Here is a 23,360-nt window from a genome sequence, read left to right on the forward strand (position 1 = left end):
GTTTATACTTTATTGAGCTGTTAATAGGGACTCTCACTGTACTTCTTGGTCAGAGTAGTGACATGATTTTTTAAAATTTATTCTTGCAAGGTAGTCGGGGTTAAGTGACTTGCCCAGGGTCACACAGCTAGTGTCAAGTGTCTGAGGCTGCATTTGAACTCGGGTCCTCCTGAGTGTAAGGCCAGTGCTCTATCCACTGCACCACCTAGCTGCCCTGGGGTAAGGACATGATAAAAGCAATATTTCAGAAAGACTGAGCTGGCAGAGGAGTCTGAACTTGATTGTATAGGCTATAAAGTGTTTAGCATAGTGCCTGGTACACAGTAGGTGCTTAATAAATGCTTCCTTCTAACTATCCTCATCTTATCTCATTTGGGCCTCACAGCAACCCTGGGACGTAGGTGCCATATGACTATTATTACCCCTGTTATACAGGTGGGGAAACTGAGGCTCAGAGATACGAAGTGATCATTCATGATCGTAGAGCTAATAAATACCAGAGGTAGAATATGAACCCAGGGCTTTTTGCCTTAAAGTCTGGCACTAAGTTTCGACACCTCTCAATAAGTAATGTTAACATCAGTGCAGTCAACCCCACAGCTCCAGGTGTACTAAGACAGCAGTTTCTTCTCCATTCAGAGTTGTTCCCTAAGACATTGAGAAGTGAACTTTGCAAGGACATGGTGAGAATAGCCTTGGCCATCTGAATATCCTCACTGGATTTCAGTGGCGAGGAAGACAACAGCAAGAAAAAGGACAGAAAACAAACACAACCAAACCAGCCTCTCCTCTTAGCAGAAATGCATCCTTCCAACCGCAGGCAGCAGAAATCACCGCCGCCATCACACCTTCCTTCCCCATGGTGGGAATGCATATGGAACTGGTTCTTGTTAAAGCATGTCTCTTTCTTTTATCATCTGTGTGTCCTTGGAAGCACTAATTTCTTCTCTATAGAAACAACTTAACAGGCTACACGGAAGAGCATTAGAATGTAATTAAGCATCTTCTTCAAGGACCAGATTAACTTACAGTGGAAAGAAGGGTGGAGGAAGGGAGGTGAGAGCATACACAGGATTGGATTCTGCCACGTTTTGGTCTAGGAATTTACAAACTGACCTTGCATGGTGTGGCTTGATATTGTTTAATTCTGGTCCAGAATTGTTAATGTACCTAATCTATCTTCATACTAACCTGAAGGCAGAACAGTCAATCTGTGGCTGACCAGACTGAGTTCTGTCCCTTTCAAGGAAGGGAAAACATTCAGGCTCTTTAGAAAAGTCATGTGGCCCTTTCTCTAACCCTTCCCTCCGCCACTTGTGCCACTTGGAAATAATTATAGCTTTAGGACGCTTCCATGAGTTACCAAATGGCAAGGTGATCAAAAGTGAGGCCCAGGGTACCAAGAGTCCCAGAGTTCCGAGACCATCTATGAACATTAACTCAACTGTTGGTACACGAAATATAAGATCTTTGTCTACTGACTGAGTCAACATACTTCTGGCAGAACTGAGCCATATCAATGTTGGCATTCTCTCCAGAACTCAAGCTGTACCACACACACAGGTTCTCCTTTGAGAGGCAAATAAAGGAGCTGGGCCTGTTTTCCTCTTTCACCACAGGCAACAATGAACATCACTTCATGGGAAACATGGCTGTCTCTCCTTGCACCATTCATGATGGGCATAATAAAGATCATCACAGCTTCTGATAATGCTAATGACTTTGTGGACCTCCTCCTACCTTACCTCTCTACAGTCTTGGGCTTGCCATACAAAGCTGCCTGCCATCATTCCCCATATTCTACAGCTACTCCTCTACCTCATTTTGGAGCATCAGGGCCATAGCTATTGGGGTTCTCTAAGCATCTCTGGATAACCCAGCCTCTCCTCCCCAACCTGATGACATCTCCTCTTGGCCTGGTATGGAAAATGGAGAGGCTGGTTGTTTGAAGGGCAAGTGAAACATCACTACCCATGCAAACTTAACCAACTATGTTGGGTTTTTTTTCCCCCAAGTTCAAGATCACACAGAATCTCAGATCTTAGATCAGAGACCCAGCCACCAGCACAGATTATGACCCGTCCAAGAAGATTTACAGAAATCACAGCATCTCTAAGTTGGAAGGGGCCTAAGAGGCTGTCCAGACTAACTTCTAGATGAGCAGAAATCCCCGCTGGACAACATAAAGTCAGAGATATTCAAAATCTTGTTCCCAATTTTCAAAATGGATCCCCTGCCTCATAACTGAGACCAAAGTAAAAAGAAGCTCCTGAATGAAATAAGACTGTGGATAAATTCAATAACATACAAGGGGTTTAGTACAGGGCTACTGTGCTCTGGGCAGCTGGAGTGAGAAAGCTATCTATGGCAAGCTGAAATTCCTGGCTCAGAGGCTATAGCACTGAGGCATATATCATCATGAGCAAATACCAATGTGAAGCTACCAAAAGGAATTCTGGGAGTCATCTACTATCATAGGCTGGAAGCAAAACTGCTAATTTACCTTGGCTCTACTCCTCTGAACCCCCAGTAAAATGTAAAGGCTGGACCTTTTTGTGGTTGTCTATTTCCAGTGCCTAATGCAGAATCATATCCTAGGAGGATTCTGATAATTCAGATAAGCCATGAGTCACAGCTCAACAAGTCTGATCTGACGAGGAAGCTTTAAAAATTGATGCCATCTCAAGGTCCAGAATGGGGGCAGCGAGAGCTCCCTCAGCCAACATCAGCATAAGACCACTTTGGAACTTGGCCGTTTAATTCAATGCATCACACTGCAGGCAGGACAGTGTCCAGAAAAGGGTGATCAGGATGGTGGGAGGCCTGGAGAACATGCTTTAATGACTACTGGCAGCATGATTCTGTGGAAATTGGGCTCAATGTGGAGTGCCAGGAACTGGGTTCGAATCTTTGTTTTGCCACTTAGCAATTGTGTGGCCTGAGGTGAGAAACCTCATCTCTCTTGGTCTCCCCTCCTCTGTACAATGAAGGGGTGACCTAGATGAAGGTTAAGGTCCTTTCTAGTCCTAAATTTATGACCCTGTGAATGAGGCCTAAAGAAAAGGCAATGGAGAAGAGGGGAGGGAAGAGAGAATACACACAATACAGTGGTCTTCAGTTGCCTGAAGGGCTTTCACATGGAAGAGGAACTAACTTTGTTCTACCTGGGAGGGAAATCAGGAGCAACGATACAATTAGAATAAGCAATTAGAAGGCTCAGGGAGGCAGATTTCAGCTCAACACAAGGAAAAGCTGCCCCTAGCAACAGAGCCATACAAAAGGGGAGAGAGACAGAGAAGGGGGAAAGACAGAGATGGAGAAACAAAGAAAGAAAAAGAGAGAGAGAGAGAGAGAAGGGAGAGATACAGGGAGAGGGACGGAGAGAGGAAGGGAAAGAGAAAGACAGAGAAGAGGGAGAGAGACAGAGAAGTAGAGAAAGAGGGAGAGAAAAGAAGGAAAAATACAAGAGTAGGGAGGAGAGATAAGGAGAGGGAGGAAGGGAAAGAGAGAAACAGACAGGGAGGGAGAGACAGAGGGAGAGAGGAAGAGAGAGAGAAAAAGAGAGAAAGAGATAGACAGATAAGGGGGAATGGAGCAGAGCAGGAAGAAGGAAAAGAGAGGGTGGATAGAGAGAGGAAGAGAGAGAGAGAGACAGAGGGGAGGGAGGGAGACAGTGACAAGATAGAAATGGGGGAGGGGGAATATATACATACATACATACATATATATATATATAAATATTTAAATATATATCTCCCTATCTAGGAAGCTAGGCAGTACAGTGGATAGAATGCCAGGCCTGGAATCAGGAAGACCTGAATTCAAATTTGAACTCAAACACTTACTAGCTGCATGACTCTAGGCAAGTCACTTCACCCTGTTTGCCTCAGTTCCTCATATGTAAAATGAGCTAGAAAAGGAAATGGCAAACCACTTCAGTATCTTTGCCAAGAAAACTCCAAATGGGGTCAAAAAGAGTCAGATATGACTGAAAACTACTGAACTATGAGAGAGAGAGAGAGAGAGAGAGAGAGAAGAGAGAGAGAGAGAGAGAGAGAAAGGAAGTCAGAGACAGAGAGAGAAAGGAAAAGAGTGTGGGAGAGGGAGAGAGAGAAGGGAAGGAGTAGGATAGAAGGAGAAAGAGCAACAGAGAGAGAAAGAGAGAGAGACACACAGAGAGGGAGCGAGACAGAGACAGAAAGATACAGAAAGAGGAGGGAGGGACAGAGAAAGGGTGAAAGAGAGAGGGGGGAGGGAGAGAAGAGACAAAGAGAGATAAGAGACAGAGAGAGGGACAGGAATGAGGGGTGAGAGGGAGGGAAAGACAAACAGATGAGGGGAGGGGGAAGAAACAGAGTAAGAGAAGGAAGGAGGGAAGGAAGAGAGATAAAAAAAGAGAGAGACGGAAGAGAGAGAGAGAGACAGAGACAAAGAGAGGGAGGGAGGGGAGAGAGGAATAGACAGGGAAAGAAAGGAAGAGAAAGGGAGGGAGCAAAAGAAAGATGGAGTGAGGGAGGGAATAAGAGTGAAAGGAGAGAAAGAGGGATAGAGAGACAGAGAGAGGGGAGGAGGGAGGGGAGATAGAAGGAAGAAGAGAAAAATGGGGAGAGAGGAGAAAGAGAGAAAGAGAAAAAGAAGAGGAGGAAGGGAGAGACAGGCAGTGAGGTTTGGAGGGAGAGACAGGAAGAGAGAGGGAGAAAAGGAGGGAGAGAAGAGACAAACAAATAGAGATAAGAGACAGAGAGAGGGACAGGAAAGAGGGGTGAGAGGGAGGGAAAGACAAACAGATGGGGGGAGGGGGGAAGAAACAGAGTAAGAGAAGGAAGGAGGGAAGGAAGAGGGATAAAGAGAGACGGAAGAGAGAGAGAGACAGAGACAAAGAGAGGGAGGGAGGGGAGAGAGAAATAGGGAAGGAAAGGAAGAGAAAGGGAGGGAGCAAAAGAAAGATGGAGTGGGGAGGAAATACGAGTGAAAGGAGAGAAAGGGAGGGATAGAGAGACAGAGAGAGGGGAGGAGGGAGGAGAGAGATAGAAGGAAGAAGAGAAAAATGGGGAGAGAGAGAGAGGAGAAAGAGAAAGAAAAGGAGGAAGGGAGAGACAGGCAGTGAGGTTTGGAGGGAGAGACAGGGAGGAAGAGAGAGGGAGAAAAAGGAAGAGACAGAAACAGACAGACAAAAAGGAACGGGGGGAGAAAGGGCAGGAAGAGAAAGAGAGGGAGGGAGAGGAAGGGGAGAGAGATAGAGATAGAGACAATGAGAACAAAATGGGGAGTGCTTTTCCCAAAAGCCTTCAGAAGTCAGGAACGAAACAAAGCTCTCTTCTTTCTTACATTTTAAATGATGCTAAATAGTGTAGAAAACATTGCTCCCTTTTTATATCTAGTTTTGAGAAGTTGCTATAGAAGTGTCTCAGTTGTATTGCTTTGTGAGGTTCCTATTGTAATTCAAATTCCGAATTGGGCAAGAGAATTAAAAGAAATCTAGGAGACCTGTATGAACTGATGCAGTGAAGAAAGAAGAACCAGAAAAATAATACCCACAGTGACTAGAGTAATAGATTTAGAGCCAGAAGGGACCTTAAGAAGTAGATCTAATACAACTCCATCATTTTAATAATATAGTAAACTGAGGCCCAGAGACTTAATAAATGTTTGGTGAGTTTAATTACTCAAAGGCACACAAGTATGTGACAAAGCTGAGATTCAAACTTAGGCACTGACTCCAAACCCAGCTCTTTCCAGTGCACTCCCAGTTCCGATGCCTCTTAAAGGCAGGTGAACTCAGATTAAGTACAATGAGCAACCTTGTCCTAGAGAGCAGACAAAGAAAACACACTTCTTTCCCTCTCTTCTTGGTAGAGATGGGGGGCCTAGGGTACAAAATTGGACATACTCTGTCAGACACAGTCATTTTGTCTGTCAGGTTTGCTTAACTACTCTTCTTCAAGGAGTACGTGTGCATGTGTGTGCATGGGGGTGGGGGGAAGTATGAGTGGCAAATAGGAAAATGACTACCGTAAATACAAAAGACAACAATAAAATTTAAAAGCAGGTTAAGAAGGGAAAATGGAGGAAGGGCAATGCTTGAACCTTAATGTCATCAGAATTGGTTCAAAGAAGGAATAACATATACACCCAGTTGTGTATAGAAATCTATCTTACCCTACAAGGAAGAAGGAGGGGAAAGATAAGAGAAAGGAAATGGGGCTGATAGAAGGGAGTGTGGATTAAGGGATGTAGTGGTCAGAAGTCAAACAGACAGACTGAGAAGGGACAAGGTAAAAAGCAAGAGAGCAAGAGTGTGAGAGACAGAGGGGGAGAGAAGGATAAGCAGAAGAAAAAAACAGGATGGAGGGAAATACTTAATCTTAACTGTGAATGGGGATGAACTCACCCATAAAAATGGAAGCAGACAGCAGAATGAATTAAAAACCAGAATCCAACAATATGTTGTTTACAAGAAACACACTTGAAACAGAAAGACACATAGAGTAAAAATAAGGGGCTGAAGCAGAATGTATCACGCTTCAGCTGAAGTTTAAGAAAAAAAAGCAGAATTGGCAATCATGATCTCAGGCAAAGCAAAAGCAAAAATAGATCTAATTAAAAGAGAAAAGCAAGGAAACTACATTTTGCTAAAGGATACCTGAGACAATGATGTAATATCAATTCTAAACATATATGCACCAAATGGCATAGCATCCAAATTCTTGAAGGAAAAGTTAAATCAACTACAGGAGGAAATACACAGTAAAACTATACTAGTGGGGGACCTCAACTTTTCCTCTCTCAGAACTAGATAAATCTAACCATAAAATAAACAAGAAAGAAGTTAAGGAGATGTATAGAATTTTAGAAAAGTTAGATATAATAGACCTCTACAGAAAACTGAATGGGAATAGAAAGGCATATACCTTTTCTTTAGTTGTACATAGGAACTTCACAAAAACTGATCATGTATTTAGGGCATAAAACCTCACAATCAAATACAGAAAAGCAAAGATATTAAATGCATCCTTTTCAGACCATAATGCAATAAAAATTACATTCAATAAATGGCTATGGAAACATCGATTAAAAATTAATTGGAAACTAAATAATCATCCTAAAAAATGAGTGGGTCAAAGAACAAATCAGAGAAACAATAAATAATTTCATTAAAGAGAATGACATCAATGAGACAACATACCAAAATTTATGAAACACGGCCAAAGCAGTATTTAAGGAAAAATGTATATCTCTAAATGCTTACATCAATAAAACAGAGAAAGAGTAAATCAATGAATTGGGCATGCAACTAAAAACACTACAAAAAGAACAAACTAAAAATCCCCAATTATACAACAAACTGGAAATCAAAGGGAATATTAATAAAATTGAAAGTAATAAAATCATTGAACTAATAAATAAAACTAGGAGTTAGTTTTAGAAAAAAAAACAATAAAATAAACCATTGGTTAATTTAATTTAAAAAAAGAAAGAAAACCAAATTACCGGTATCAAAAATGAAAAAGGTGAATTCACTACCAATAAAGATGAAATTAAAGCAATTATTAGGAGCTATTTTGCCCAATTATATGCTAATAAATTTAACAATGTAAGTAAAATGGATGAATATTTACAATAATATAAATTGCACAGATCAATAGAAAATGAAATAGAATATCTAAATTAGCCTAATTTTAAGAAAAGAAATTGAACAGTCCATAAATGAGCTTCCTAAAAAAAAAAAAAGCATCAGGACCAAATGGATTTACAAGTGAATTCTACCAAACATTTAAAGAACAATTAATTCCAATACTATATAATTTATTTGGAAAAAATAAGCCAAGAAGGAGTCCTACCAAATTCCTTTTATAACACAAATATGGTATTGATACCTAAACCAGAAAAAGCAAAAACAGAGAAAGGAAACTATAGACCAATTTCCCTAATGAATAGTGAAGCAAAAATTTTAAATAAAATGCTAGCAAGGAGATTACAGCAATATATCACAAAGATCATATACTATGACCACGTGGGATTTATACCAGGAATTCAGGGCTAGTTCAATATTAGGAAAGCTATCAGTGTAATTTATCATATCAATAACAAAACCAACAAAAATCATATGATTATCTCAGTAGAGGCAGAAAAAGCTTTTGATAAAACACAACAGTCATTCTTAGTAAAACACTAGAAAGCATAGGAATAAATGAAGCTTTCCTTAAAATGATAAGTAGTATCTATCAAAAACCATCAAGTATTATCTGTAATGGAGACAAGCTAGAAGAAGCCTTTCCATTTCCAATAAGATCAGGGTCTGTGAAGCAAGGATGCCCATTATCACCAATATTGTTCTAGAAATGCTAACTATAGCAATAAGACAAGAAAAAGAAATTGAAGAAGTTAGAGTAGGCAGTAAGGAAACAAAACTATCACTCTTTGCAGGTGATATGATGGTATACTTTGAAAATCCTAGAAAATCTAAAAAAACTAGTTGAAAAAATTAATAACTTCAGCAAAGTTGCAGGATATAAAATAAACCCACATAAATCATCAACATTTTTATATATCACCAACAAAATCCAGCAGGAAGAGATAGAAAGAGAAATTCCAGTTAAAATAACTGCAGACAATATAAAATGTTTGGGAGTCTACCTGCCAAGACAAACCCAGGAACTATATGAACATAATTACAAAACACTTTTCACACAAACAGAGTCAGATCTAAACAATTGGAGAAATATCAACTGCTCAGGAGTAGGCATATCCACTATGATAAAAACGACAATTCAACCTAAATTCATTTACTTATTCAGTGACCTACCAATCAAATTACCCAAAAATCATTTTACAGAGCTAGAAAGAATAGCAACAAAATACATCGGGAAGAAGAAAAGGTCAAAAATATCAAGGGAATCAATTAAAAAAACGTGAACGAAGGTAGCTTAGCAGTACCAGATCTCAAACTGTATTACAAAGTGGTAATCATCAAAACAATCTGGTACTGGCTAAGAAATAGAATGGTGGACCAGTGGAATAGATTAGATACACAATACACAGTAGTAAATGACTATAGTAATCTAGTGTTTGACAAACTCAAAGCTCCAAAACTTTAGGACAAGAAATCACTATTTGACAAAAGTTGCTGGGAAAACTGGAAAATACTTTAGCAGAAACTAGGTATAGACCAACATTTCACACGTATTCATTCCAAGGTAAGGTCAAAATGGGTACATGATTTAGACATAAAGGGTGATACCATAAGCAAATTAGGGGAGCATGGAATATTTTACCTGTCAGATTTAGGGAAAAGGGAAGAATGTTATGACCAAATAAGAGAGAAGCATTACAGAATATAAAATGGATAATTTTGATTACATTAAATTAAAAGGTTTTTGCACAAACAAAATCAATTCAGCCAAGACTATAAAGGAAGCAGGAAACTGGGGGAAAATTTTTATAGCAACTTTCTCTGATAAAGGCTTCATTTCTCAACTATACAGAGAACTGAGTCAAATGTATAAGAATATAAGTCATTCCCCAACTGACAAATAGTCAAAGGATATGAACAGGCAGTTTTCAAAAGAAATCAAAACTATCTATAGTCACATGAAAAAATGCTCTAAGTCACTACTGATTAGAGAAATGCAAATTAAAACAACTATGAGGTACCATCTCACATCTTTCAGATTGCTTAACATGACAAAAGGAAAATGACAAATATTAGAAGGGATATGAACTGACAGCAGTGTTGGTGGAGTTGTGCTAGTCTAACCATTCTGGAGAACAATTTGGAACTATGCCCAAAGGGCTATAAAACTATTCATGCCCTTTGACCCAGCAATGCCACTATTATATCTGTACCCTACAGAGATCAAAGAAAGAAAGAAAAGGACCTTTGTGTACAAAAATATTTATAGCAGCTTTTTTTTTCCTGTTTTTGTTTTTTTAGGCAATTGGGGTTAAGTGACTTGCCCGGGGTCACACAGCTAGTGTCAAGTGTTTGGTCTGAGGCCAGATTGGAACTCAGGTCCTCCTGACTTCAGGGCCGGGGCTCTATCCACTGTGTCACCTAGCTGCCCCTATAGCAGCTCTTTTTGTGGTGGCAAAGAATTGGAAACTGAGAGGATGCCCTTCAACTGGGGAACAGCTGAACAAGTTGTCATATGTGATTGTGAAGGAATACTGTTGTGCTATAAGAAATAATGAGCAGGCTGCCTTCAGAAAAAGCTGGGAAGATTTACATAAAACTGGTGCAAAGTGAAATGATCAGAAACAGAACACTGTCCACAGTAATAGCAGTACTGTACAATGATCAACTCTGAACGACTTAGCTATTCTCAACAATACAATGATCTAAAACAATTCCAAAGGACTTACGGCAAAAATTGCTATCCACCTCCAGAGAAAGAACTGAAGGGGTCTGAATGCAAATTGAAGCAGACTTTTTTTGTTTTCTTTATTATTCTTGTGGGGGGGGTTGGTCTTTTTTCTTTCGTAACTGTGGCTAATGTGGAAATGTTTTGCATGTCTGCACCTGTATAATCTATATCAAAGTGCTTGCCTTCTCAAGGAGGGGGGAGGGTAGGGAAAGAGGGAGAGAATTTGAAATTCAAAATTTTTTAAATCATTAAAAATTTTTGTTTACATGTTTGAGAAAAAAAAATTAAAATTAAATGTCAACAAAAACAAAACTAAGAACGGCAACAGTGAGTTGAATTCTATCATCCTTACTTAGCATAAGAAAATCCATGTCCAACCCAACTAGTCAAAGGAATCAAACTAGCTTTCAATACAAACTAGAATAGTGTTCATAGAAACCACAGAAACTAAAGTTATCAACTCATCCTGTTTGACAGCCCTATCAATTTGTTCATATGGATAAGAACCTCAGGAGATAAGTTTCTCCCTCTGGAAATGATTTCTAGGACAGCAAGAACAAAATCTCTCAGGAGGAAGAATACAGGCAAGTCTTCAACTTCTAATCCTCCCTGCTCCCAAGTCCCCATGCTGGCTGTCCCAGCAGTCCCTGTTCCCTCCATATCTCTGCTCCAATCCCATGCTCCTTAACTGAGAGCTTAAGCCACTTGGCAAGTTCACATGGCTCGGGCTGTTGGAGGCAGGACTTAAGCCCACATTGTGCTGCTCTCAGGGGTCCAGTTACCTTATGAGTTGAATCTACTTTTGCGGCCTGACTTAAGAATAGATCTACCTCAGGGAGTTAAGAGTAGAACATTTCACATTTGTGATAATATAGTAAGTTTCATTTAATACATAGCCTCTGTACTATACTATTCACAATTGCCTGCCAGCATTTACTAGACTATAAGCTCTTTGAGGGCAGGTACTGACTCAATTTTGTCTTAGTATTTAGCAGAGGCTCTGGCGTATAGTAAGCACTTAAATGTTTTTTTTTCTTTCTATAGGAAAATGTATTCGAAGTTCCAAACACACATTGGAAAAGGAGCCTCTTCATCATTAGCTCGGTCATTCATACATTCCAAAAGAGTAGCACAAAAGGCCATGTTTGCATGTGTTTCACTTAAGTGCTTGATTGAGTTTAGTTCCCTTATCCAGCACATCATGTAACATATTCTCCAAACCCGCTACTTCACTGATTATTAGGAAGTGTTTCCTGACCTCAAATGGGTATTTGAACTTTCTCCCAAGCACTTCCTGTACTGCCCTCCGGGGCCAAGCAGGATAAGGCTAGTCACTCTTCCGGAGGGTAGCCCTTCAAATACCAGCAGACAGGTAGCTCTATCTCTCTCCTAGCTGTTTCTTCTCCAGGCTAAGTGTCCCTAGTTCCTTCAACCAAGCCTCATACGACACTGACTCAAGGTCCTTCACTATGCTGGCTGCCCTCTGGATGTTCTCAAACTCACCAACATCATTCCTCATCTCTGCCATCAAGAAGTGAACCTAAGACTCCAGCTGAGGTCTGCAGAGGGCAGAGTGTAGAAGGACCGTCAGTCACCTCCTTCTGCCTGGAAGGTAAGCTTCTCTTCATGGTGCCTAAGATCAGCTTAGCCTTTTGGGGTTGCTCTGTCACACTGTTGACTCCTACTGAGCCAGCCATCTACTAAAATTCCAAATCTTTGTCAAGGCGACTTCTTCCCAGGCTTTTGAAGTTGATTTTTTGAGCACAAATCCAAGACTCTACACATTTACCCCTATTAAATTACATCACAGTAGACTCGGCCCAATATTCTAGCCTGTCAAGAGCTTTTGGCACCCTGACTTTGGATTCCAACTTTGTGTCACTGGCAAATCTGATAAATGTTCACTTTTCTATTGGTAACCCCAGGGCTCAGATGATAACTTGCTAGCTGATAACTCCAAGCCACCAATATTGGCTTTGGTTCATACCAATTCCCAACTAGGCCCTTCTTAGATTGGCAGCAGACATGCTTTGCACATAGTAAGTATTTAATAAATGCTTCATTCGTTCACTCATTCTATGCCTTTGTTCAAGCAATAAAGGCCAATGGGTTATTTGCCTAATCTTCAGTATCAGGATCTGGAACCAACAGCCCTCTAATTTAGGATATTAAATTAATTCAGACAGGGATGAGTTGACAGTGGACTTTTACCCTCTCTCTGAAAAAGGGCTTGCTGATCAGGTCAGTATAATTGGGATTGAACAAGATCTCTTACACAAGGAGAAGCTGTTTGCACAAATTTCAGACACATGTGTTTGCCTATCAAATATGGATAAGCAGAGCCTTCCAGAGCTCTGGTTAATGCTTTGGTGTGCTAACTTTCAATCATTCTTATGGACTGGTTGGAGCTGGGCCTCTATGTCTACTACCTATAATAGCTAACATTTATGTAATGCTTTAAGGTTTCAGTCCATACCAAAGCTGACTGCAAATAAGTGGACTGATGAGACCGGTTGTTCTTGAAGACCATTTTTCCCTGCACAACAGGGTATGTGGCAAAATACTACCTAGTACTTCAGGGAAGCCAGGCACATCATGTTTTCAAAACTACCTACTTCCAGGAAAATTCCACTTGCAAGGACTTTTCCTGTGAAGAATTACTGTCATGCTGTATCATGTACCTATTTCACTCCAAAGATGCTGGGGCAGTACTCAGACAAAAACTATCTTCTGCAACATTTACACCTACTTCAATGCCAACAGAAAATATTTTTCTAGGAGGGGAAAAATTGATCAAAGAAAATGCCTTTTTCAATGTTTAGAGCTGGCTATATAAATTGAGACCTGGGAAATGTGAAGTTCTGTTTCTTAATGGATAAAGAATACTGCTCAGAACCTGGAGTAAATGAACAGAAAACCATACTGCACATTACTTTACTAAGACTGGGCTACACATTCCATTAAACCAGATAACAGGATATGATGGAAGGGACCTCAGGTTTCAATGAGCAGTGAAATTTAGAGTAGATATATCTGCTGCCAACTGGAGAAGGGTCTACTTGGGAATCAGTCTGACCAAAAGCCAATACTTGTGGCTTGGAGTTATCAGCAAGTAAAAGACTTTCACTCAACTTTGAGTAAGAAAAATCCACCCCATGTTCTCAAACATCAGCCCTTCTAGATTGGAGATACTCAGAGAATGGTCACAAAGCACCTTGGGGAAATATTTCTCAATAAAATTGACAAATAAAAGCTTAGAAACAGGATGCTATTATGGCCTGTGGCCTGAAGTACAATTTTTAAAAGTTCAGAAAGAACTCAAAGCTTCTTTTCTTAAATTAATAAGCCTCATAGGTTGACTTGAGGGACTTGTATTAAGGGCCTGGATTTCACAACCCCATTCATAACTTAATGTCTTACTTAAGAGGAGACTCACGCAACATGTGTCAATAATCTTAAGTGTCAGAGGTGAGATCTGAACCCAAGTCTTCCTGAACACAGGACCACTCCTCTCTAGCTGCCAAAGCACACTGCTGCTCTTGGACTTTCCAAATGAGAAAGAACACTGACTTGATACTAAAGAAATATGGGGAACTATAAAGAACAAGCCATGAAAATTATCAGTTCCTAACAGGGAAGTAACAAGAGCATGTCCTGTTATCCATACCTCAAACATACAAATACGATGGGTACAAGAATACAATCAAACTCTAGTTAACTTCTTCCTGTGCCATGATGATGTGACTAAAGGTTGAACTCTCCATTTTTTTTTCCACCAAAAATTCCACCTCCCTTTCTAGAACTATAAAAATACTATCTGTGGTATTTTTAAAGTTGGTTATTAGACTCAGATGTGCATAGGATAAATATAAAGCAGTTCTTTTAAAAGTATTGTTCCTGCAGGGTCCAATTCTAGTATCAAGAAAGAAATATCTATTGAGCACCCACTGTGCCAGGCACTGGGGGACTATGGATGTTTAGTTAAGGCTTCTCTCCCTAGGAGACTCCCAAAAGAAGGCAGTACAGGGCAGTGACGAGAGTCCTGGTTCTAGAGCTAGAGCACCTAGGTTTGAATCCTGACCCTGATACTCCTCCCTGCGCAGCCATGGGTAGATTCCTCTCCCTCTCTGGGACTGTTTATTCCTCTATGAAATGAGAAGGTTGGACTGGTCATTCTCTAAAATCCCTCTCCCAGTGTTAAACATTGATCAATTAGGGGGTGACTAGTAGGGCCATGGGTAGAAGTCATTTGACGGTATGTGACTGGTGTCAAAACAAAACATAATTAATCAAACTGATTTCGGAAAAAAGATCCAGAGCACAATATACAGGGTATCCCCCAAGACCTAACAGCTTAAAACTTCACTTGGGGGATACCCTGCATTAGAGGAGAATTGTTGAATGGGGGGAGGGGGCCAAGAAAGACAAGGGAACACTGAAAGGGGTGTCTCTAAAGGACAGGTAGGAGTTGAACAGGATACAGGTTGGGATCAGGACCTTGGATCAAGATGGAAGGGAACTTGGAAGTCCCCCAAACCAACCTCCTCATTTTAGACATGAGGAAACTGAGGCACAGAGAGATGAAATGACTTACCCAAGATGACACAGGTATTAAGTGGCAGAGCTTAGGTTCACACTCAGAGCCTGTGATTCCCAAATTTAGCTCTCCTTCCACTGTACCACATTATCCCTCCATGTGAATATATCTTTTTTCCTAGTTATTATTTAGATGAAGTCACATATGCCACATTAAAATGATCCAAGTATATCTGTAACTAGTAATAAGTAAAGGATGTAGAGGTAAATAAGAAGTCCCAAGCTAATTTATGGGTCATGTGACCAACAAGATAGCAGACTAGACATTTTTTTAATTCTCCCAAACTCTCAAAATTCTCAAAAAAAAAAAAAGAATTATGTATAAGTCAAGTAATTGCAGCTATCCTGGTACCAAAAAGTTTAATAAAGTAACAATGTGATGAAAGAAGGCTAATCCCTAATCCATAAAGGCTAACTCAGCAGCACCTCCCTCCCTACTAGCCCCTAACTCAAAACCTGACTCATAGGCTTGTGCTCTGAGATCCATTCAGCTATTTCCTTGCTGTTGCCATAGTCAAAAGAGGATGTTTGTTCTGCCTGGGGCTACAGCACATTGCTATAACCACACTTAGCCAAAGGACTAAAGAATAGAAGGAACAGGGGTAAGGATCAGCATATATGGAAGACTATCCTAGGCCTGAAAAAAGGGAACTGGCATCCAGTCACTTAAGGCAGGGACTGAGGCTGGTGAAAAGTGAATCCCTCAGTATAGAAGACAGACAGCTTTGCAGTCCAGGTCTGAGGGCATCTGCCACCATAAGGGAAGGAGTCAGAAAGTGAGTGACAAGGGAAAATGAGGGGGAAAGACTGAAATTACCAAAGATTTTGGGAAGAATAAAACTCAGGAACCTTGAACACAAGCATTTAAATCAACAGGAAAGATTTTTTTTTTTTTTTGCTTTTAGGCAATTGGGGTTAAGTGACTTGCCCAGGGTCACACAGCTAGTAAGCATCAAGTGTTTGGTCTGAGGCCAGATTTGAACTCAGGTCCTCCTGACTTCAGGGCCGGTGCTGTATCCACTGCGCCACCTAGCTGCCCCCAACAGGAAAGATATTAAAAGAGAAGAGGACCACCAAGGCATGTAAACAAGTCGAAACATGTCTGAATAAATAATGTAAGACAAATGAAATTGAATCAACACCTAATAAGCCAAAGGAACCTGTAGATTCCCAAGAGAACCACAGAAGGCTGTTTCTGATTGGTTCAAGAAAGAAATAAGAATTTTGAGATCAGAATTTATGGCAGAAATAATTGGCAGAATAGAAAAACTTGAATCTATGGTGGTGAGTCTTTCCACAGAAGCAAAAGAGAGAACAAATGACTGGGAATATAAGCACACAGAAGAGAAGGGCAATGGGGAAGAAGACAAGCAAAAAAGAGTAACATTTAAAAAAAAAACTATCTCTATACAAGCAAAATATATTGGTCTTGAAGAATTATGAAGCCATCCATTAGCTGGGTGGAAATACATTTTTTAAAGCTGTCATCTTTGAAATCTGGAGTCCCTCAGAAATGTACCTGCTTACTATGTTTTTCCTAAATAGAAAATTTCAAATGAGGAGAACATTTTTAAAAACTAGAGTAAAAGCAGGTAGGTAGAGCAGGAGGTTTAAGGAGAAAAAAAAAACAATGAAAATGCCAATTTATGCTGCAAATTACAAAATGTTAGTTTCATTCTATTGTTTCTGAAATAAAATTATCTTTTGGCAGTTTAATGGGTTTTTTCACTCCTTAAAACAGTTGCGGGTCAAAAGTGATCAAGAGGCAGTAGAGTGTAGTGGAAAGAGGGCTGCCCTTGGAGTTAAGAGGGCTGGGTTCAAGTCCTACCTCTGACAGATAGCTGGGTGATCCTATGCAAATTAATTACCCCTGATGCCGTTCTGGATTGATGGAAGAAGTTAAGGGAGTTCCTTGCATTAAGAATATCACAGATCAGAATGAACAAAAATAACAACAATAAAAATTCCAAGTCTATCACAGCCATGGTAGCACATGCCTATGATCCTTGCTCCTGGGGAGGTTGAAAATGGTGGATCATTGGAGCTTACAAAGTCAGAGCCTCGGCAGGACTGAAGCTGAGTGGGGTGGAGTGGGGAGAACCACACTAAGTTTGACACAAATACAATGAACCCATGACATGGAGGAGGAATCACCAGACTGCCTAAGGAGGGACAGAGTTAGGAGGCCCAAAGTCCCTATAGAGCTCCATCAGTAGTGGCATGGAGCCCATGAGTAGAGTAACCCCTGTACTTCCAGCCTAGGTAAATTGGGGAGACTCAGTCTCAAAACAAAATATAATTGATCACAGCTAAGTACTAATTCTCAGTATCAGTTATAGCGCCCAATTAAAAGGGCAAAGTGACCTTGAATATATACAAAATAAGCACCTTTCAAATGAGAGGGAAAGGAGGGAATAAGCATTTATAAAGCTCCTACTTTGTATCAGGCACTGTGCTAAGCACTTCTTAAGAAAATTTATTTTAAACTTAAACACTAAAACTTGAATACACAATAAGAAAAGAAACATAAACTTAAATACAAAATAAGAAAAAGAAAAAAAGCATTGCCATGTGCACAGCACAATGTAAGAGAGGATTCATAATACACAGCAATACATTTCCATTTCAACAAAGCCTATATAATAAATACTACACCTTGTGTCCAGAGCTGTCCGTCTTTTTTTTTTTGCTTCCTCATAAGTTTTCTTTTGTTTTCCACTGTGCACTTGTGCTAAGCACTTTTTACAAATACCATCTCAGCTGATCTTTATGTAAACCCTGGGAGGTAGGTGCTATTATTATTTCTATTTTACACATGTGGAAACTGAGGCAGACAGAGGTTAAGAGGCTTACCCAGGATCTCATACACAGCTAGTGAGTGTCCAAGGCCATATTTAAATTCAGATCTTTCTGATTCCAAGCTATCTCCAAGGATCTCCAGTACTTCAAGGATATTTAGTGTAGGTACTCACTCCCTGACTGAGAGGGTCTTTGACTTGCTCAGACTCAAAATTTATCCCCCTACAGTAAACCTAGTGATGAGTGTCTCTGAACCTAGCCAGGCTGGATCTCAGAAGAAGACATGTGCAGGCCATCACTAGACCTAGACTGAAACCCTTTCCAGCTTGGTAGCTATAAACTGATTCCTACCAGGGACAAAGCTCTGTCAGGGTGTTTGCTCTACCATGTTCTTAAAACCCAATTTTGTTGTTTGTCAGAGGGACTATGGGATGAGAAACACACTAGCACATTGTTGGTGGAGCTGTGGATCAGTAGAACCATTTTGGAAATCAATTTGGAATTATGCAAATAAAGTGACTAAAATGCCCATATCCTCTGACCCAGAGATTCCACTAATAGTCTTATATTCCAAGGAGGCCACTGGTAAGAAAAAAGTCCTCAAATATACCAAATATATATAGCAGCACTTTTTGCAATGCTGGAAACAAAGTAGATGCCCACTGATTGAGGAATGGCTATGTAAAATATGGTATGTTAGTGTAATTAGAATATTACTGTGCTGTAAGGAACTATGAATGTGATGAATACAAAAAATGGGAAGATTTACATGAACTGACAGAGAATGAAATGGGCAGTCAAAAAATTAATGGAAAACAACATAAATGGAAAGAACCACACACACAAGAAAATCAAGTGAAATTACAAAGCAAAAGCATAGCTCAAAAAAAGAGATGAGAGAACACCTTCCCCCACTTCTTCAGAACAGTAGGAGGTTCACAACTGTTACACATCGTACATATTTGTAGATTTTTTCTGACGCACTGATTAGTTATGCTGATTTTTTTCCTTGGTTTTTTTTTTGTCTTTTATAAACATAGTATTTATTATCTGGGATGGCTTTGTGAGGGAGTAAAGGGAAGGATACTGGAGAAAATTACAGTGATATTAAAAGAGATATCAATAAAAACTTACTTTGAAACATTAAAAAAACCGTGAAGCAGTGTGATCACAAGATCATAGATTGTTAGCTGAAAGGGACCTCAAAGGCCATCTAGTCCAAATCTCTATTATTTTATTAAGACATAGCATAGAATAAGGGCAGCTAGGTGGCATGGTGGATAGTGTGCCAGGACTGAAGTCAGGAAGACTCATCTTCCTGAGTTCAAATCTGGCCTCAGACACTTACTAGCTGTGTGACCCTGGACAAGTCACTTTACCCCACTGACTAGCAAAAAAAAGAAAAAAAACACCTGAGCACCTTCAGGAAAAAATAGGGAATTTGGGAGGAGTGGTTGTTTTAAGGAGGAAAGTTAAAATGACTTTCATCTTGGGCACAAGTTTCAGATTCTAATGGTTCCATCACGGGAGATGTGCAGCAGGCAGCTTGTGATGTGAGGCTGGAGTTGGGGAGAAGGGCTGGACATTGAGATATGGCACACACCTGCATGGAACCAATGGTTAAATACATGGGATGATGAGATCACTAAGAGAGAGAGGGTAAAGAGAAAAGAGGGCCTAGGACAGAGCCTACTGCAAGCCACCCCTACTGAACGGATGGAAGGTGGAAGATGATTGAGCCAAGGAGATGCAGAAGTGGTGGGATGGGAAGGAGAACACAGAAAATAGCAGCATGCAAGTTAAGAGGAAGGAGTATCCAGAAGAGGATGGTCAACACTGGGATAAACTGAAGGGAGGTCAGGGAAAAGAAGAACTGAGAACAAGGAGACCAGGGATTTAAGAGTAGAGGATAATTTACATTGAACAGGTCAACTTTGAGGGTGGTGGGCCCTCTCACGATCCTAGCTCCTGGGGAACCTGAGTGCTGGCTCATCTCTGGAAATACAGTGGGCTAAGCCAATCAGGTGTCCAGACCAAGTTCTGAATGAATGTGGCAAACCCCTGGGAGTGGGATAGGGGAAAGAGTGGGAAAGGGATGGGGCACTAGGTTGCCTAAGGAAGGGCAAACCAGCCTCTGATGTGGAGCAGATCAAAGCTCTAAAGGCAATCCAAGGGAGATCAGGCCCACAAGTAAAGTAGCCCCTCCCTGCATTTCTAGCCTGGGTAAGATAGGCATACCCAGTCTTTAAAACAAAACAACAAAATCAGAGTTAAGGCTGTGGAGGGAGGAAAGAAAGCTTGGAGCACGGATGACAGAATGGGATGTTGAAGGGACTACAGGTCACAGTGATGGCAGAATAGGTTTAGGAGTAAGGTAAAGGGAGAGATGAAAGTATAGATCAGGACAGAATTTCAAAATTCTTAATCATATCAACAGAACAGATATGGATGTTGATGAGATCAAAGGTATGATAACCAGCCCTATGTGGCCAAGGTGGAGTGAAGAGTAATGTGAGTTTAACAGGAGCTTGATTAACTGGGACACATCAGGATATTTGAAGGGACACCACCATGTATTTTAAAATCCTGAAATTTGAGGGCAGGTGTTGGGGAAGAAAGGAAAACTGGGAGATGGCTACAGCATTTGGGGTTCCAGACCTGGCAACACAGACAGATAGAATGAACCTCAAAAACAGATAGAAGGAACCTCAAAATAGTTTTGTTTTTGTTTGTGAGAAACAAGGAATAAGCCCATCTCTCCTCTTCCTGGCCCAGAGTGTCTTGGGCCACGAGAAAAAGAGTACCTCCTTAATGGAGACGATTGCCAGGAATAGAATGGCTTCTGAAGGAAGCCTTATTTCTGTTCTAAAATATGGAAAGAGTATGAGGTAAAGAGATCTAGGATAAAGGGGAATTGGTTGAAAACAGTGGGGGTTCCAGAGGACAGAATGGATCAGAAGAGAAGAGAAGGGTATGAACCTTGGGTTCAGGTAGGTTGAGGTAGACAGGGATGAAAGACTAGTAGAGAAAGGATTTCAGCCTAAGCAGTGACTATACCACAAATTGAAGGAGAAGAGAGTTGAGTTTGCCTACATATGGATGAGCAAAGAACTATATGATCAGGGCCCCCCACACAAGTGAATTCAGAGTCATTTCAAGAATAGTAGACCGCTGGTCATTCCCAACTCAGAAGTGCTGGGGGTGGAGGTAGACAGATGGAACAGGATGTTCTGGACTGAAAATTCACAGTAGATTCCAGTTCTGTGGCCTCATCCTAAGATTCTAAGGGCACAGCATTTCAGAGAACAATCCTTATCAATGTAAGCTATTACTGCCAGTAGCATTTTCAGGCTCTCTTCTGAAAAGGGCCCTTAATAATAATTGCTGACACTTACATGATATTTTCTGTACAGTCTCATTTGGTTCTCACAGAAACTCTCTATGGGGGGAAGGGAGATCCTAAAGGAATTATTATCTGCATTTTAGAGGAAAAATTGAAACTGAAAAGGGTTCAAACTAACATCTCTTTAGATTGCAAGGTCACAGCCCTTCTGTATACTAGGTTGACCCTGGAAGCCATTATTTGCCTGCAGTAATTGAACGCCTTATGTTACAGTATACTTGTTGCTGAATGTTGTCTATCCCAGGATTCTGTGCACTTGTCTGCTGGATGCAGCCTGGCGGGACAGCGCCCGCGGGGAATACAGACCTGTCCTGGGTCTCATCTAGCTTGCTCACTTTCCCGCCCATTGCTCCGTACATGGCTTTGCAGAATTACACTGTGTTCTGGGTTCGTTGCATGCCTGGTCGTTCCAAAGACACTCAGTCTTGGAAGCTCCATGGGATGAGTGGCGTGATCTTAGATGCATAAGTTAAAAATTAGGGTTGGGGGGTGGGGGAAAGAGGCGCGAAGAGTTGCCCCAGCAAGAGGGACTGATCTACCAACGCCTACCGAGGCTGTAGGGAGAGGGTGTGGAATAGCAAGTCAAGAAGGGTAAATCAGGAACAGAGGCCATGAATTTGGTTTCCTGTATCCAAAGCATTTCGGGCAGGGCCTCCCCCCACCCCAATTTCACCCCGCCCTACCCTTCCACCTCATAGCACCCATCTTGCCAAAGATAAATGTCTGCCATTTCCCAGGCAGGGTCTATCTAGTTCAAGCTGAGGACTGTGTCCTTTCCTTCCATTCCCCCACCCGGGTACACAGGGGACAATCTAAGAAGCAGTAGTGACCCACCGCACACATTCCCGCTCCCCAGCTTGGTTTAGTCTCTTTCCATCCCGCAGCGTCCCTCTCTCTACCCCGGGGAGTGGGGAACAGACCCTGGTGGGACAGGTTGTTAGGATGGGTCAGGGCGGAATGGGGTGAGGGGAGGGGCAGGGATTGGGGTTGGTGGGAGGGCCCGGCAGGGTGCCCCGTTCCATCCCGTCCCGAATTTTGGCTTACCTTGATGCAGTAGGGCGGCTCTTCGGAGGTGACCAGCATGTACCTGTCTCCATGGCTGGCTGGGTCCCGTGAGCGGAGCTGAGGGAAGGGGGTAAGGGACCACCCGGTGGTTAGCTGGAACCCAGGCTCGGCCACGCCCCTATCAGGGTTGCTCCACGTTGCCCCGGCTGCCGACCCGCGCCTCCCCACCGCCCCCCATGCTCCAAGTCCCGGTAGCTCTTACCTTCAGGAAAATCTCCACCGCGTTCTTCGCTGTATCCAGATAGGTGGTACCCAGCCCGGTGCGCTGGTTCATAGAAGCGGACGTGTCTAGGAGGAACAGCAGGATCGGCATCTTAGCTGCTGAGACCCCGGAGCCCTGCCTGCCTGGCTACGTGCAGAACCAGGGAAGGGGCTCCCTGGGCTGAAGGGGGCACGCGTGGCACGGGACAGGACAGAGAGACCAGGTCTATCCTGAGCTTCTCCTCACCGCACCGTCCACGTTCCCCCAGCCGCCTTCACCCTGCGATCCCTCTCTCCCGGCTGCCGGCACCCCCTTCTCTCTCCTCTCCGCTCTCCGTCGTCCTCTCGGCCGCCGCCACTCCCCCTTCAGCAGTCTCAGCAAGCGCTGCTTCGCAGTGCTCCGACTGCTCTCGGGAGCGCTGCCTCCCGACTGCAAGCAGCCCAACTTCTTACGCGCTCACTTCTGCGGGGCTGGGCGTCACGTGGTCAGGGCCCTTGCCATTGGCTCGCCGGGATTCCAAATTTGCGTATTCAATTATGGGTAGGACAAGGGGGCGGGGCCTCGGGGTTCCAGCCATTCCTAGGGCTGAACACGGCTGGCCAGCCAGGAGCCCTCGGCTGGGGCAGAGCACATGCTCGTAGCTTTCCCTCCCTCCCCGGCTGAGAATCGAAGGGAGGGAGGGCAGGGAAAGAGGAAGGGGTGGTATAGGGGTTCGCCTAATACTTTCTTCTCCCTTCTGACATGAGTTTTCAGAAGGAAGAGTTGGAGGGAGCGAATTGGCCCCAAGCAAATGTGCCCAGCGGGGATTGAGGGGGTGGGGGCTGCAGTCTCCCCCGGGACAAAACTGCATAGGGCCAAGCAGGTCACTAGTTAATATGAGGAAACTTAAGGCCTTTCCTAAGCAAGAGTTCTCTGGCAAGAAACTAACGAG

General features: G+C 42.1%; 1 protein-coding gene across 1 annotated transcript in view; it reads right to left on the reverse strand.

Moving 5' to 3' along the window:
* Positions 1 to 22,882, reverse strand: part of LOC110196568 (integrator complex subunit 6-like) — a 65,175-nt gene extending 42,293 nt beyond the window's left edge. The window contains exons 1-2 of the mRNA XM_020969882.1: positions 22,430 to 22,882; positions 22,207 to 22,284 (exon numbers count right to left, since the gene is read on the reverse strand). Of these exons, the coding sequence (XP_020825541.1) occupies positions 22,207 to 22,284; positions 22,430 to 22,540 (189 nt within the window). The 5' untranslated portion in view covers positions 22,541 to 22,882. The remainder of the gene's footprint in view (positions 1 to 22,206; positions 22,285 to 22,429) is intronic.
* Between the last annotated feature and the right edge of the window lie 478 nt (positions 22,883 to 23,360).

The sequence above is a fragment of the Phascolarctos cinereus genome, unplaced genomic scaffold, assembly GCF_003287225.1.
Source record: "Phascolarctos cinereus isolate Bilbo 61053 unplaced genomic scaffold, phaCin_HiC Scaffold_8;HRSCAF=390, whole genome shotgun sequence".
Lineage (NCBI taxonomy): Eukaryota > Metazoa > Chordata > Mammalia > Diprotodontia > Phascolarctidae > Phascolarctos > Phascolarctos cinereus.